Source organism: Ailuropoda melanoleuca, chromosome X, assembly GCF_002007445.2.
Source record: "Ailuropoda melanoleuca isolate Jingjing chromosome X, ASM200744v2, whole genome shotgun sequence".
Classification (NCBI taxonomy): domain Eukaryota; kingdom Metazoa; phylum Chordata; class Mammalia; order Carnivora; family Ursidae; genus Ailuropoda; species Ailuropoda melanoleuca.
The window spans coordinates 25,246,473-25,264,339 of record NC_048238.1 but is presented as its reverse complement, the minus strand read 5'-3'; the positions used below and the strand labels follow the sequence as shown (position 1 = coordinate 25,264,339).

Genomic DNA, 17,867 nt, shown 5'->3' with positions numbered 1-17,867 from the left:
AAATGACATATCCAAGAGAGGGTTAGTATCCAAAATATATAAAGAACTTATACAGCTCAACACCCCAAAAACCAAATAATCCAGTTAAAAATGGGTAGAAGACACGAACAGACATTTCCCTGAAGAAGACATACAGAGGGCCAACAGCACATGAAAAGATGCACAGCATCACTCATCATCAGCGAAATGCAAATCAAAACCACAATGAGATATCACCTCACACCTGTCGGAATGGCTAAAATCAACAACACAAGAAACAAGTGTTGGGGAAGAAGTCGAGAAAAAGGAACCTTCTTGCACTGTTGGTGGGAATGTGAAATGGTATAGCCACTGTGGAAAACAGTATGGAGGTTCCTCAAAAATTTATGAATAGAACTACCTTATGATCCAGTAATTGCACTACTGGGTATTTATCCAAGAATACAGGGAATGATGTCAGCAAAATGGCCAAATAAGACATCTGTGCATAAATCCTCTCAGCCTTGGTCCATAGGTCCATAATTTGAAAGGATATACGCACCTCTGTGTTTACTGCAGCATTATTTACGATACTGAAATTATGGAAGCAGCCCAAGTGTTCATCGATATATGAATGGATAAAGAAGATGTGGTATGTTTAGACAATGGAATATTGTTTGGCCATAAAAAAAGAATGAAATCTTCTCATTTGCAACAACATGGATGGAGCTAGAGAATATAATGCTAAGTGAAATGAGTCAGTCAGAGAAAGACAAATACAATATGGTTTCACACATATATGGAACTTAAGAAACAAAACGAATGAACAAAGGGAAAAGAAAAGAGAGAAAGGAAAGAGAAACCAAGAAACAGGCTCTTAACTATAGAGGACAAATTGATGGTTACCAGGGGGAAGGTGAGTGGGGGGAATGGGTGAACTAGGTGATAGGGATTAAAGAATACTTATTATCATGAGCACTGAGTGATGTATAGCATTGTTGAACCAGGATGCTGTACACCTGAAACTAGTATAACACTGTACCTTAACTATACTGGGATTAAAATAAAAAACTTAATGAAAAAATAACTACAAGACAAACCATAAAACGGACTCATAACTATAGAAAACAAACAGATGGTTACCAGAGGGGAAGTGGATGGGGGGATGGGTGAAGGGGACTCAAAGTACACTTATCTTGATGAGCACTGAGCAATACATGGAACTGTTGAATCAGTATATTGTATGCCTGACACTAATATAACACTATATATTAACTTCACTGGAATAAATTAAACTTAAAAATAATAACTATAGCTATACTAATTTCTTAATGGGTACACAATATAAAAAAGATGTAAATTATGACAACAATTGCATAAATTGTGGGGGGAGGAAAGTAAAAGTGTAGACTTCTTTATGCAATTGAGGGTAAGTTGTCATCAACTTAAAATAGTCTATCTATTAGATGTTTCATGTAAAACCTATAGTAGATACACAGAGGTTAAGGAGAAAGGAATTAAAGTATATGAGTTAAAAAAATCACAAAGGAGGACAGCAAGAGAGGAAGGGGAAAAAGGAATAACAACAACAACAACAAAAAAACCAAACAGAAAATAACAGATGAAGTGACAATAGTTAAGTAGTTACCTATCAATAATCACTTTAAACAAAAATGGACTAAATTCTCCAAACAACAAAGAGTGACTGAATAGATCAAAAAGTAAGATTCAATAATATGCTGCTTACAAGAGATTCACTTTATCTTTAAAATATCTTAAAATAAGCCATTATTTTATCTTTGTGCTAGTTCTATGAAAATAACTATTGGTATTTTGATAAGGATTGCATTAATTCTGTACATCCCAAAGATAAAATACTATAGACCAAATGGACCTAACAGACATATACAGAACATCCAGGCAAAAGTAGCAAAACACACATTCTTCTCAAGCATGAATGAACATTCTTTAGGATAGATCATATGTTGGGCCACAAAATCATTATCAAGTATGTTTTTCTGACCACAATGGTTTGGGAGAATATGGAAAAATTCACAAATATGTGGATATTACATGACACACTCTTGAACAAGTGATGGGTCGAAGAAGAAAGCAAAAGGGGAATCAGAAAATATCTTGAGACAAACGAAAATGGAAACACAACACAACAAAAATTGAGATGAAACAAAGCGTTCCGAGAGGAAAATTTCTAATGATAAATGCCTGAATCTGAGAGAAGAAAAGGATCTCAAATAAATAATCTAACTTTATACTTCAAGGAGTTAGAAAAAGAAAAACAATCTGAGCCCCAAGTTAGTAGAAGACAGAAATAATAAAGAATAGAGTAAAAATAAATGAAATACAGAATACAGAGACAATAGAAAAAAATCAATGAAATGAAAAGTTGGGTTTTTAAAAAGATAAACAAAATTGACAATCTTTAGCTAGACTAACCAAGAAAAAAAGAAAAATTAAACACAATTATAAATGAGAGAGGCACTGGAACCACAGAAACACAAAGGATCATAAGAGGTTAGTATAATCAATTATACGCCAACAAATTGTATAACCTAGAAGAAACAGATAAACTCCTAGAAACATACAATCTCCCAAGACTGTACTGTGAAGAAATAGAAAATCTGAACAGACCAATAACTAAGGAGATTAGAGCATTAATTAAAAAACTGTCAACAAAGACAAGCCTAGGACTAGATGGTTTCACTGGTGAATCCTACCAAATATTTAATTTTTTTAAAGATTTTATTTATTCATTTGTCAGAGAGAGAGAGAGAAAGTGCACAAGCAGGGGGAAGGAGCAGCAGGCAGAGAGAGAGGGTGAAGCAGGCTCCCCACTGAGCAGGGAGCCCGATGCGGGACTCAATCTCAGGATCCTGGGATCATGACCCGAGCCAATGTCAGATGCTTAACCAACTGAGCCACCCAGGTGTCCCATGAATTCTACCAAATATTTAAAGAAGAAATAATGCCAACCCCCAAATGCTTCCAAAATATTGAAGAGGAGGAAGCATTCCCAAACTCATTGTATGAGGACAGCATTACCTTGATACCAAAGCCAGATAAGAATGCTACAAGAAAAGAAAACTACAAGCCAATACTAATTTTTTTTCTAAAGATTTTATTTATTTATTTGACACAGAGAAAGAGCACAAGCGGGGGGAGCAGCAGGTAGAGAGAAGGAGAAGCAGGCTCCCCGCTGAGCAGGGAGCCTGATGCGGGGCTCAATCCCAGGACCCTGGGATCATGACCTGAGCCGAGGGTAGATGCTTAACCAACTGAGCCATCCAGGTGCCCCCCCAATACTTCTGATGAATATAGATAGAAAAATTCTCAACAAAATACTAGCAAACCAAATTAAACAGCACATTAAAAGGATAATATAGCATGATTAAGTGAGATTTATCCCTGGGATGCAAGGTTAGATCAATATATGCAAATCAATAAATATGACATTCCACACTAATAGGATGATGGACACAAATCATATAATCTTATAAATAGATTCAGAAAAAGAGTTTGACAAAAAATTTATAATTTCATTGTAAGAGCTTTCAGCAAATTGAGTATAGAAGAACCATACCTCAACACAATAAAGGCCATAAATGACAAACCCACAGCTAAGATCATACTCAATGAAAAGCTCAAGGATTTCATTCTAAATTCAAGAACAAGGTAAGGGTGCCCACTCTCACCACTCCCATTCACCATAGTACTGGCAGTTCCAGCTACAGCAATTAAGCAAAGAAGTAAAAGGCACTTAAGTAGGAAAGAAAGAAGTACAATTTTTTCTTCGCAGATGACATGATTTTACATATAATAAAACCTAAATGTTCCACCAAATATCTGAGATGCTCAACAAACTCAATAAACTTCCAGGATACAAAGCCAACACATAAAAATCTGTAGCATTTTTATACAATAACCACAAATCATCTGAAAAAAAAAGAAAATAATCCCATTTACAGTAGCATCAAAAATAATAAAATACTGAGGAATAACCAAAGAGATGAAAGATCTATACACTGAAAACTATAAGACATTAATGAAAGAAACGGAAGACATAAATGAAAAGACATCTCATCTTCATGGATCAGAATAATTAATATTATTAAAATGTCCCTATTACTCAAAACCACCTATAGATTCAATATAACCCCTATCAAACTTCCAAGGGCTTTTTTCAGAGATATAGAAGGAACCATCCTAAAATTTATATGGAACTAAAAAAGACCCTGCTACTAAAATTAGCAAGTCAGGAAACAACAGATGTTGGTGAGGATGCAGAGAAAGGGGAACCCTCTTACACCACTGGTGTGAACACAAACTGGTGCAGCCACTCTAGAAAACAGTATGGAGGTTCATTAAAAAGTTAAAAATAGAGCTACCCTCCAATCCAGCAATTGTACTACTAGGTATTTACCCCAAAGGATACAAACATAGTGATTTGAAGGGGCACATGCACCCCAATGTTTATAGCAGCAATGTCCACAATAGCCAAACTATAGAAAGAGCCCAGATGTCCATTGGCAGATGAATGGATAAAGAAGCCATCAAAAAGAATGACATCTTACCATTTGCAATGACATGGGTAGAACAAGAGGGTATTATGCTAAGTGAAATAAGTCAGTCAGAGAAAGACACATATGATTTCACTCATATGTGGAATTTAAGAAATAAAACACATGAACATCGGAGAAGGGAGGGTAAATAAAATAAGACAAAAGCAGAGGGAGAGAGAAACCATTAAGAGACTCTTAACTATAGGAAACAAACTGAGGGTTGCTGGAGGGGAGGTGGGTGGGGGATGGGGTAACTGGTTGATGGGCATTACGGAGGGTACTTGATGTAATGAGCGCTGGATGTCATATGCAACTGATAAATCCCTAAACTCTACCTCTGAAACTAAAAAAAGGACCCTGAGCAGCAGAAGTAATCTTGAAAGAGAGGAGCCCAGCTGGAGACATCATACTTCCTGATTGCAAACTACACTGCAAAGTTATAGTAAGAAAAACCAGTATGGTGGTAGCATAAAAACAGATACATAGAACATTAGAACAAAACTGAGCGTCCATAAATAGACCCATACATATGCAGAAAACTAGTATCTGACAAGGGGGCCAAAAATAATAATTGGGGAAAGGATAATCTTTTTAATAAAAGGTGTTGGGAAAACTGTATATCCACATGACAAAGAATAATGTTGGACCTGTCTTATACCATCCACAAATTTTTTTTAAGATTTTATTTATTTATTTGAGAGGCAGCGAGCACTAACAGGGAGAGGGGCAGAAGGAGAGGGAGAAGCAGGACCCCCGCTGAGCCGAAGGCAGCTTCCTAACTGATTGAGCCACCCAGGAGACCCTACCATCCACAAATTTTAACTTGAAATGGATCTAAGACGTAAATGTAAGACCTGCGATCATAAAACTCCTACAATAAAACATAGGGAAAAGCTCTTTCACACTGGCCCTGGCAATGATTCTTTGGAGATGATAAAGAAGGACAAGCAACAAAAGCAAAAATAAACAAGTGGGACTACTTCAAACAAAAAAACTTCTGCACAGCAAATGAAACAATCAAGAAAATGAAGAGGCAACCTATGGACTGGGAGAAAATATCTGCAAACCATGTATCATAAGGGAAGGGTTAATATTCAAAATATATAAGGAACTCATACAACTCAACATCAAAAAGATTAATAATCCAATAAAAAAAATGGGCAGAAGACCCAAACAGACATTTTTCCAAAGACACACAAATGGCCAATAGGTACAAGAAAAAATGCTCAGGGGCGCCTGGGTGGCACGGCGGTTAAGCGTCTGCCTTCGGCTCAGGGCGTGATCCCGGCGTTATGGGATCGAGTCCCACATCAGGCTCCTCTGCTGTGAGCCTGCTTCTTCCTCTCCCACTCCCCCTGCTTGTGTTCCCTCTCTCGCTGGCTGTCTCTATCTCTGTCGAATAAATAGATAAAATCTTTAAAAAAAAAAAAGAAAAAGAAAAAGAAAAAATGCTCAACATCACTAACCATCAGGGAAATGCAAATCAAAACCACAATGAGATCTCACCTCACACCTGTTAGGATAGCTATTATCGAAAGGCAAGAGATAACAAGTGTTGGCAAGGATGTAGAAAAAAAGGAACTCTTGTACCCTGCTGGTAAGGATGTAAATTGGTGCAGCTACTATGGAAAACAATACGAAGTTTCCTCAAAAAATTAGAAATAGAACTACCATATGATCCAACAATTACACTTCTGGGTATATGTCTGAAGGAAATGAAATCACTATCACAAAGCAATATCTGTACCCCAATGCTCATTGCAGCATTATTCACAATAGCTTAGACAAGGAAACAACCTAAGTGCCCATCAATGGACAAATGGATAAAGAAAATGTGGTCGATATATACAACAGAATACTATTCAGCTATAAAAACAAAGGGAATCTTGCCAGTTGCAAAAACTTAGACTTTAAAGGCATTATGCTAACTGAAATAAGTCAGACAAAGAAAGACAAATACTGTATGATTTCACTTACATGTGGAATAAAAACAGCTGAACTCAGAAACAGAATAGAATGGTGGTTGCTAGGAGCTGGGGAGTAGGGGAAAGAGAGTAATGTTGGTCAAGGGATATAAACTTCCAGCTATAAGATAGATAATTCTGGGGATATAATATACAGAATGGTGACTATAGTTAACAATACTATATTTTATATACTCGAAAGTTGCTGAGAGATTAGGTCTTAAATGTTGCTACAAAAAATAACAGTTATGTGAGATGATAGGTATGTTAACTAACACTGTAGCAATCATTTCACAATATATACATCTCTCTATATCTATATCTGTATCTATATCTATCTATCTATCTATATATTTATATATCACGTTGTGTACCTTAAAGTTACACAATTTCAATTATAACTCAATAAATCTGGGGGAGGGGGAACAAGCAAAAAAACAGCAAGACCTATCAGTCAGCTAGTTACTTTGTTACTTTAAGTCAACCAACTGGTCCAGTAGAATTTTCTCCTTCCATTGACTGAATTAACCACCATATTTTTATTTAAAAAATATATTTGAGGGGGGGAAAAGAAGTTTGGACTCTGGAGAGTTAAGAAATAAAACTCTAGGGGCTCCTGGGTGGCACAGCAGTTAAGCATCTGCCTTCGGCTGGGGGCGTGGTCCCGGCGTTGTGGGATCGAGCCCCACATCGGGCTCCTCCGCTGTGAGCCTGCTTCTTCCTCTCCCACTCCCCCTGCTTGTGTTCACTCTCTCGCTGGCTGTCTCTATCTCTGTCAAATAAATAAATAAAATCTTTAAAAAAAAAAAAGAAAGAAAACTCTGAATTTAAAATACTATTTAAGAAAACCTTGATGAGAGAAGGAAAACATGAAACTATCAGGAATGAAAAAGTAGTATGGAAAAATGATAAATATTTTTCTCTTTGACATATGAGACAATATTAGTCAATGCTCCTTAGGAGGACTGAGGAGCCAAAGGAGTCATGGATTTTTTAGAATGATGAAACTTTTTAAAAAAATGTAGATTGGAGGGGTGCCTGAGTGGCTCAGTTGGTTAAGCGTCTGACTCTTTGTTTTGACTCAGGTCATGATCTCAGGGTCCTGATATTGAGCCCTGCCTCAGGCTCCGCTTGGGATTCTCTCTCTCTCTCCTCTCCCTCTGCCCCACCCCCCCGCTCATGTGCTCGCATGCATGCAGGCTCTCTCTCTCTCTCAAATAAATAAATAAATAAACAAATAAAATCTTGAAAAAAAAAGAAAATGTAGATTGGAGATTCCATTCTCAAGATGAAGGTGGTGGCTTTATTGAATCTGGGCTAGGAAAGAGAGTTATTGATAATATAAATGGCTCGAGATTGACAGTTGGGTCTTTGGGAACTTTTAGCCTTTAAACACCTACTGAACAGTTGTCAGATGTTATTGGCAGCTGTCCATTTAAAAAAAATTGTTCTCAAATATTTTTAACTTTAGTATGTAAAACTGACTAGTGACAGAGGCCATCATTCAGCAAACGAATTACCAAAATGAGGCTTGAGGAGGGCTCAGTGATGAATAATGTGTTTTATGCTAAAAGGTGATTTTTGGGGGTGCAACAGCAGAGAGAAGAGAAGAGAATGATAAATCCCCAAGTACCATGACCCCATGTTGACAACTGCCACAATTTTGTCAGTCTTCTTTCATTTGTCCCTCCCCACACTTACTCATTCATTATTCCCTCATTTGTCCCTCCCCACACTTACTCATTCATTATTCTTGCCAGCATATTTTAAAGCACATTCCAGCCATCCAGAGCACGAGGGGGAAAAGGACAAATAGGAAGTCCTGGCTAGTTACTTTGATGGCTCAGTTGGTTAAGCATCTGACTCATGGTTTTGGCTCAGATCATGATCTCAGGGTCATGGGATCCAGCCCTTCAACCATCTCCGAGCTCAGTGAGGAGTCTGCTTGGGATTCTCTCCCTCTCCCTCCCCCTTTGCCCCCCGCACTTGCTCTCTCTCTCTCTCCAAAATAAATAAATAAATAAATAAAATCTTAAAATCATTTTAAAAGATGACTTTTTATGTTTGCATGTGGCATATTAGCATAGATATATGTGATCATTAAAAATTAGCATTGATATAATTTGAATAAATAAGAGTTTTTTTAATTAAGCCATATTTCTTTCTCGTGTCTCAGATTTGCCTTCATATGTTTTCTTACATTCCCAAGATAGAAATTTTCAGTAAAAAACTCTGTAGAAATGGATGATATATCATTGAATAAACAAGCATTAGTCATATAATCTTAATATTTTGATTCTGTGATTATCAAATATCGTCGTTTTAATAACTTTCACTTTTCATTTGAATCCTGCATGTCAACATCTGGCAATTGTATTCTAAAATAAAATAAACCTGCTTGAGTTTTACACTTTGCAATTTTTGCAATAATGTTGTAGTTTACTTGTTTTGTTATTTGGTGCTTTTCTGGACTATTTCAATCCATGGGGTCTCAAGCACTGAAATGTGATACCAATTAAAATATATATGTCATGATATAGTGAACTAAAAAAAGCCCCAGCAGCTGAGGTCAAATCTCAACTGGCATTAATTTTAATTTCACTCATTTGAGACTACGTTCCCTGATCTATAAAATAGCACCTTCCTAAGGTAGATATCTAGCATGAAATGGGTCCCCACCATTTAGCAAAATGCCTGGCCCAAAGGAGGTCTTCGGTAGATATTAATTTCCTTCCCTTGCATCCTTGAGGGGCCAGTGAGTGGTGTAGATGTTAGAAATCTAAAGCTGGTAAGAGTTAGCAGGTGGCATATAGGTAGCAAAGGGTTGGAGATGAGAAGGCTTGTTTCCTACTAAGCAGTTTATGACTTTGGGCAAATTGTATACCAAAAACAACCACAGGTCTCTCCTTCTGGAACCCGAAAACACATTCTAGATTGTTCATGTGTGTGCAAATTGTGTAATCAGTTCCAACCAACCAACCAACCAACAAACCAACAAACCAAACAAAAACAAAAGCAAAAAACCCCTACAGGATTTCGAAATGATTTACAGAAGTACAGTTTCACTGACGGACATGAAGACAATGGTTCCTGTAACAATTAATAGTCAGTAACCCTGTGATTGAAGGAGAAAGAAAAATAAATGCTATGACCTAAGATGATGTAGAAACCAGTGTTTCAAATGCATGAGATGGAACAGATGTTCACATTTGTCAAGGGTCAAGGGGTGGAGATTATAAAGATTGCTCTAACTCATTTTGTCCCATACCTGTAATAACTTCTAAAGTGGAACTGGAAGAGCTCTATTTTTCATCTTTAAAATAGTGATTACAGTGTTCTTACAAGCTTGCCCTGCCACAATTATAAGTAAGCTTGCACCTCATACCCCATAGTCAGGGGATAAAACCAAAACCGAAACAGTTTGCACTCTGAGAAAAACAAACATAAAGGAGATTCACCTTGTCAAGCACTAGATCCTCCCCACAAAATGAAACCTCAAGTTTGTTCACATAAGTTACTTCCTAGTGAAAACTTTGGCACTACCTTACCGACATCCACCGATACGATAATCCTCCCGTAGGAGAGCCGGTGTGTCCTATTTTCTCCTATTAGTGGGCTACCTATGACTTCACAACCTTGTTTTTCTTTATATATTTATTACATTTTTTATTTGCAGAGCCAGTTCCAAAATGGAGACAATCTTTCAAAATTTTGAAGTAATAATTCTTTACTTCATGACTTGGTCTTCAAGCCTTCTTTCAATGGAAATTAAAAAGTGACAAAGGAATCTTGAAATCACAGCGCTCTACAAAAAGATGAAGGAGAAAATAACTGGACCTTGGGGTGATAGGGAAATCTTTAGAAGTCAGAGGAAAAATATGAACTGTGTATGAAAGAGAGAAGGAGAGACAGGAAGAAAGGAAGGAAGGAAGAGAGGAAGGGAGGGAGGGATGCTTTAAACAAAAGTGTAAGGGAAATCCCAGGCAGAGGCATGGAGAAGCAAAGGACTTGGATGTTGTCATGATAACTGTATTTTCTTTGTACTTATTCCAGCACAGACATTGGTATACTGTGTTAGTGTAAGTTCTGCTCTAGAAACAGCAGGTTGCCTTTATCAGGATGGTCAGCTAGTATTTAATTAGAATAAGGCAACACCCCAGGGGCAGCCTCTATAAGCGCTTCAACTATCTCTGTTTCTGATCAAAAGTAGACACTTTGTTAATTAGCACAATAGATATTAGAAATCAAATTTGATTGCTAAAATCAGTGGCTTTTTACTAAATAAAATGGATCTTGGAAATGGACTCTCCATGGTAAAATCAGTGCTATGAAAGATACTCGGATTACTTAACATAATATAGAGACACATCACACCCCTGTAAGTATCTAGCGGGGCCATTGGCCTGCCCCTTTAGGGAAACTTTTCCAGACACGATTCCAAAACGGTCCTGTGTTCAGATGAAGAATATTCACCTAATCGTGCCACGGGTATATCGTCACATTTGCCTCAGGGGAAACTTTCTTGTAAGTTTTTGGGAATGCACACAGACACGCACAACAGAGAATTGGAACGTCTTCCAGTTTACAGGATGGGTTCTATGTTTGTGTTTTAATAAGGTCATATGCAACACAATTTGTCCAAATTTTCTTTTAATATGTAATGGAAACAAGGTGGTGAGAGAGTAGTTAACCTTCTCCTGCCCCTAACCATTACAATTAACTCATTTATCTAAAAAGATCTTAGAATTATGCATTACTACATTGTCTTGGGTCAGTTCTCAACAGTTTTGTTTTTCCAAGACCAGCATCGTCATTCTAACTGGAACTCTACATGGTCTGATTCCAAAGAGGTGGCAAGGCTACAATCATAAGTTGGGTCACCCTGCAATGGCAGTTGTTTTCTGAGCTAAAAAGCCTGGACTTGCTCTGACAAGCACCATACAGGCGGGCCTCTTTTTTTGTTTGTTTGTTTTTGCTAAGAATCACAGTAAATGTGTACTTTAAAAGAGAAATCTGGCTGAGTGTGGAGGATAAAATGGAAGGGTAGAGAATGAAGACCAAGAAGGTAGTGTAGGAGGCTGGGACAAGGAGCTGCAATTAAGAGTGAGGAAACAGTCTATTTTCAAGAGGTACAATTATGCGATAATAAAACAAGAGAACTGGGACAAAGACATTTAGATTTAGGAACTATTCGCGCACTAATGCAATTGAAGATAGGGTTGTAAGTGTGGTCCAAAAACGTGGGTATTGTAGAATGAGAAGTGCTAAGACCTGGATCCAGACTAAACAATGAAATGTAAAGTTATGTAGAGGGACACAAGGAGTGAGGTGAACAAACCAAGAGAACAAAGCATCAATACGTTCTATCTTGGAAAAACAGAATCTTTCTGACACAGAACTGATATAGCCAGGGAAGACCTATCCTGATGATGCAAAAGGAATTGCATGGATGTGTTCCTGACACCAAATACTCCATCTCCCAGTCTGACACAAAGGCTGAAATTCTTGGAATTTGGAGTTATTTGGACCTGGGCTTAAATTCTGTCTTTCTAGTTGTGTGATTCTCTGAGTATGAACCAAGTAGCCAACACAGCACTTGCTGTTAAATAAATAGTCAACAAAGAGTCAATGAATTTATTATTATCATATCACCAGAGTAAGACATTGCTTCAAAATATTAACTAAACTTTCCCTATTCTTCTTCATACTCTTTGCCTTTCTTTACATCCAAGAGTATTTTATGTATTTCGCTTTTAGGGGAGCTAATGTGGTGGCCAAGAATCAAGAAGGCATCATTAGACTTTTGAATTCTGAATTATATTTTTTTAAGCCAAGTCAAGAATATGAAAAGCCTGGGGTCTCTTCTTAACAGTTATGTTTTCTTTGGAAGGAGAAAGGGCTGTGGGAGAGCTATGAAGAATGGGAATGTGATTATGTCAGAGAAATTTTCCACCAATGGAAGAGCAGATAATTATTCAACCATAACAGCATGTGTAGAAAGATCTAAGGGGATGTGACTAAGGTTTAGAGGCATGTAAGCTATCCAGAATCTTCTACTATTCAGAACATGACAAAGAAAAACAAACTGTACTGGGAATAGTAGTTGGAGGGGAATCATTCATCTCATTCAGAACACAAACTAAACATATTAGAAATAGGGCTAATAGATCAAGTGAGATGTTCAGGTAATCTGCTTTTTCAAACATCTTCTACCATGCTAACTGTACAAACGACATCAGATCTTAAGATTATATTGAACATATTACATTTTTAAAAGGCACAAAATGGCAGGGACTCAGGGTTCAATAAAACAGATGCTTTGGATATAGACCTGTTTTCAAATCCCATCTTGGCCATTTATAGTAGTAATGTCCGGGTTATCCTCATCAGTACGTTATCTAAACGCTGGGAGCCTCAGCTGCCTTATCAGTAAAATGGAGATTATAATATTGATGTCAGAAGTTTTTGAGCCTTAGCAAGAATGATTCAAGAATGCCTAGCACTTTGCTTGGTATTCATTCAACAACAGCCCTGACATTAATCTCTTTGAAGGAGTAGCCAAAAAATAATACTGTGCACACGCAGGCAAGAAAGTTAGAAACAAGTGCAAATCAACACTTAAAAATGTCAAAGGCCCCAGACCTGCGGCACGGACTTCACCGTCATGGGGCAGGCAGAAGGTTACACAGCCTGGGTAAACTACTCTTCACAAGCCTAGCAACCCACAACGCTACCTGTGGATTTAGTCCAGAGGATCCTGGAAAGGTGGGAACATGGCCGATCCCTTCATTTTCCTTTGTACCATTTAGTGCAAAAGTGACAGTCATGGAAAAAATGTATAAATATGATCCAGAAATCGTTACCATCCGTGCTGTGTGTGCAGATGCTTCTTCTACGGAGAATTTACCTTACGTAAGGGTCACTCTCAAAGGACCAAAATGAAAAAACAACAGCAACAACAACTCAAGTCCGCTAATGGGTGGTTTACGGACCTCCATTTTAAGGACCCCAAATTCCTCTTAGAGTGCACACATATTCACGACTGACCAGAGCAGGCAATTCCGTGAAAACAACATTTACTCGTCCAACTCGAGGAAAGACAGATGTATTATTATGAAAACAATGTGCTTGGGCACTGTATTATCTGTTGGTCCACACTTGGAATAAAAATTCATCTGTCTAAATATAGCTACATACACAGGCTTGAAAAGACTGCTCTGAATTCTAAAAAATTCAGCACAGTTTATTAGAGCTGGTCAGTCCAAGCAAGGGACAGACTGAGACTCACCGCAAACCTCGGGGCTAGGGAACACAATTCAAAGAGGCCCTCCTCACAGAAAAGTTAAGCTGGCCTTTGAGTACTGATTACAAGGAGAGAGAAAACCAACACTCCGATAGCGCTGCAATCAGCGTTTGTAATCCGCAAGCGCTACTTGGTGTAGGATTCTAAAAAGGGTAGGTGTTGCTTTACAATTGTCAGAGGAAATTACCTATTGGCTCCAAAGCGTCACACGTACAGTTCCGTGTAAAAGATGAATTTACAAAGTGAACATGGAAAGATGATAAGAGCAACTGCCAGTGGTGATGTAGGTAACTTTCCTTGCCCCTCAATAAAACAAAGGCGGGAAACAAGGAAGAATATTCAGAGAGAACATTACAAAGGGGGAACTCATCTTACCTCCATCCAGCTCCTCCGCCCCGAAATGATTCCTGTAGAAGAGCATGATTTCTATCTTGTAACACTTGTAGATGGTCACCAAGCAAACAAGCAGCAGCAGGATTGCACCAAGCCCTCCAGCAAGTTCCACTGTGTACATTAGCTCTAGGGGAAAAAAATCACGAAAGGGAATTAGACCATAGTCACATCCCAGATCACAAATTCAGCTTGATTTCACAGTTTTCTGGGTGAGACCAGAGGTAGGTAATGGATTAACACGACCCCTTCCCTTTCTGCATGAGAATCTGACCTTTCTAGCTCTGTTTCCTTGGTAACCATATAAGGCGGTTTGTGGTAACTGTGTTGCTAAGAGACACTGCTTATGGTAAAAATGGTAGATTGCGTTTGGACTGAAAAAATTATAAAACACTTGTTTGGAAACTATGATTCCGAGCTTGCCTGAGTACAGTAACTCCTATAAACATATCCCTTCTGGGAATCCTGCAAACTAGGCTTGAGGATATGAAGCGTTTAAGCCAGGACAGCTTCTGAACTCACCAATGTGAATCTTGATCCTTCCTACCTGAGCTGTCACTTAGGGGATGGAGCTTGGGACAGTAAAGGTTCTAACAACGCAGTTCCTGAAGGGCAGTGTGGACTGTTTCATAGAGTCTTGGGTGCCCCCCCCGCCCCGAGGAATGCAGCCTGCTGCCTCCTGCCAGGAGCAACGACTCCCATTCTCTACCTCCCTGATCAGTGACGCCAGGGTGGCCAATCACAGTACTGGAGGCTGAATATTTGGGCTTAAAAAGTAGGCCTCCTAGTCGATGTCACACCAGACTAGGTTGGTAGTATTTTCCTTTGGCTAAGCTACTTAGACATTTTTCTTTTCATTTGTTTCCTCCCTTTATTAGGCAGGTAACTACATTCTATCCAAAAGAAGGATTTTTCTGTCCTCTCACTACATACATGCTCTCTTTTTCCTACTGAATATCCATATTACATTAAAAATTATCGGGCATTTCTGGGGATAGAACATTCACTTCTTTTTTCCTCCTTTAGAGCTCACAGACATTGTGACAAAATCAAGGCCACTAATTTTTAAACATTAAGCCAGAATGAAGAGATTTTTAAAAATTCTTTTAGAGAGAGTGAGAGCACAAGTAAGGGGGTGGAGGGAGAGGGAGAGAGAGAATCTCAAGCCGACCCCACGCTCATGACCCTGAGATCACGACCTAAGCCAAAGCCAAGAGCCCCTCGCCCAACCGACTGTGCCATCCAGGTGCCCCAGAACGCAGACTTTGAAGTTCACTTTAAGTGCCTGTGTTTGCCTGCTGTCTTCTTGATCAACGTGGGCCAAATGTTATTGATGGGTAGCCATTGTTCACTACAGTTGACACTACCTTGAAAAGTGTTAGTTTCCTTAATTACCATTAAATATAAAAATTCCTGAAATTATAGCTCTAAAATAGTGGTATTTTTACGGTTTTCATTTACAATCCATCAATGGGTTATCTAATTTCATAGCATGGTTAATGTAGGCTTACACTGAAAATGTTAAAATAATCTATGGTATTGCAGTAACAACGACTCTTGTGTTACAAGATGACTCCTGAGATCTCAAAAATGAGGTGAAATCATCACAGGTATGATGCAGTATCAGCGATAAGTAATTTGAAAAGCATGGACATCATTTCCTCACAAGAACACTTTGCGTTTGTGCAGGTGCGTGTGTGCTTGCGTGTGATGTCACTTTTCCCGTGATAATTACAGAAAAAAAACTCAGCCATATTTTCCATTGTCTAGTCGTTCATTTCTAATTCAACAGTTTTATCAAAAAACATATATAACTATGGGGGGGCGCCTGGGTTGGCACAGCGGTTGGGCGTCTGCCTTTGGCTCAGGGCGTGATCCCGGCGTTATGGGATCGAGCCCCACAACAGGCTCCTCCGCTATGTGCCTGCTTCTTCCTCTCCCACTCTGCCTGCTTGTGCTCCCTCTCTCACTGGCTGTCTCTATCTCTGTCAAATAAATAAATAAAATCTTTGAAAAAAAAACATATATAACTACTATTTAATCAAGTGTATTTTATGCTCTTATTTAAATTAAATGGGAAATAGAAGAAAATCTTATTAAAAGTGCTTGGATTTTATGAATTTAAGAAAGACAAATAAAATGAGTTATTAAATCTTTTAGAGTCTGAGTGAATTAATATGGAAAGTGAAATATTGAAAAGCACCTCCTGGAAATTTTTACGTTTTGTATTTATAAATATCAGACAGCGTGAACTGTTGAATCTTCTGAGGGCCTACACAAGATAGTACGACAAAAGTTCCAGGAGTGAAAAACAAAAGGCTCCTCTATAGGTCGGGAGTTAAGATGGCGGAGGAGTAGGGGACGTCTTTTTCAGCCGGTCCCCTGAGTTGAGCTGGATAGGTACCAGACCAGCCTGAACATCCACAGAATCAGCCTGAGACGCAGGAAGATACATCTGGATCTCTACAAATGACCATCTCCAGTGCTGAGTATTGAGGTATGAAGCGGGGATCCGTGAAACTGCACACAGATATCGGAAGATAAACAGAAGGGTGAGGGAGCCGCCGCATTCGGGTGCCGGGAAGCGGTATCCACCTGCACGGGGAGCGGCCGGACTCCAGAACCGGCACCCACGAAACAGCAGACTGAGACCGTGAGACAGGAGCGTGCACCAGACTGAAACGCAGCTCTGGTGCGCTCACTGGAACCAGACTGAGACCGGGAGCTCCGGGAGCACATGCGGGGGGCGGCTGGCGGTGTTGGAAACACAAAGGACAGAGACGCGCCGGCCCTGGAAGTGAGGGCTGGGACGCCGGGTGTGGAGCGCACATCCCGGGACGCTGCAGGGTTGAGCAGCACCAACAGTAACAGAGTTAAAGTGGCCAGAACATCAGTGGAGAATGGTCCGCGATCCCTCTGTTATGAGACAGAGGCTGATATTCGGCCGCTGCTGCTCTGACTCTCAGAAGAGGCAGAGCAGACCGCCAGGGAAAGCCACCAGAGAACAAAAGCCTGGAAATACCGGCTCACAGTGTGCCCATCCCCATGCCCCCTCGCAGGGGACACAGAGACTGAACCCAAACAGGGTTCCCTGAGTATGGGTGCGTCAGGCCCCTCCTCCAGAAGGCAGGCTGAAAAATCAAGAAGCCCACATCCCTAAGATCCCCATAAAACAAGGGCGCAAGGCCTGGGTTCCGGTCAATAATTTGGGCTCTGGACAACCCTGCAACCTCTCCTCAGCAGAATGACGAGAAGAAGAAATCCCCCCCAGCAAAGAAAAGACAATGAGATTGTAGCCTCTGCCACAAAACTAATGGATATGGATATAACCAAATTATCAGAAATGGAATTCAGAGTAACAATGGTCAAGATGATGAGTAGACTTGAAAAAAGTATTAACGAAAATATTAATGAGAATATAGAATCTCTAAGGGTGGAAATGAGAGCAAATCTGGCAGAAATTAAAAATTCTATGAGCCAAATGCAGTCAAAACTAGAGGCTCTGACGGCCAGGGTGAATGAGGCAGAAGAACGTATCAGCAAATTGGAAGATGGGTTAGTAGAGGAAAAAGCTAAAATAGAATCTGGACTCAAAAAAATCAATGCTCAGGAATGTAGGTTACAGGAGATTACTGACTCAATGAAACGTTCCAATGTCAGAATCATTGGCATCCC

The 17,867-nt window shown here is 39.3% G+C and overlaps 1 protein-coding gene across 2 annotated transcripts in view; it reads right to left on the bottom strand.

Moving 5' to 3' along the window:
* Nucleotides 1–17,867, bottom strand: part of IL1RAPL1 (interleukin 1 receptor accessory protein like 1) — a 1,333,324-nt gene that overhangs the window by 8,859 nt on the left and 1,306,598 nt on the right. For both annotated transcript variants that reach the window (XM_034649157.1, XM_019797284.2), the window contains one exon: nt 14,178–14,321. In XM_034649157.1, the coding sequence (XP_034505048.1) occupies nt 14,178–14,321 (144 nt within the window). The remainder of the gene's footprint in view (nt 1–14,177; nt 14,322–17,867) is intronic.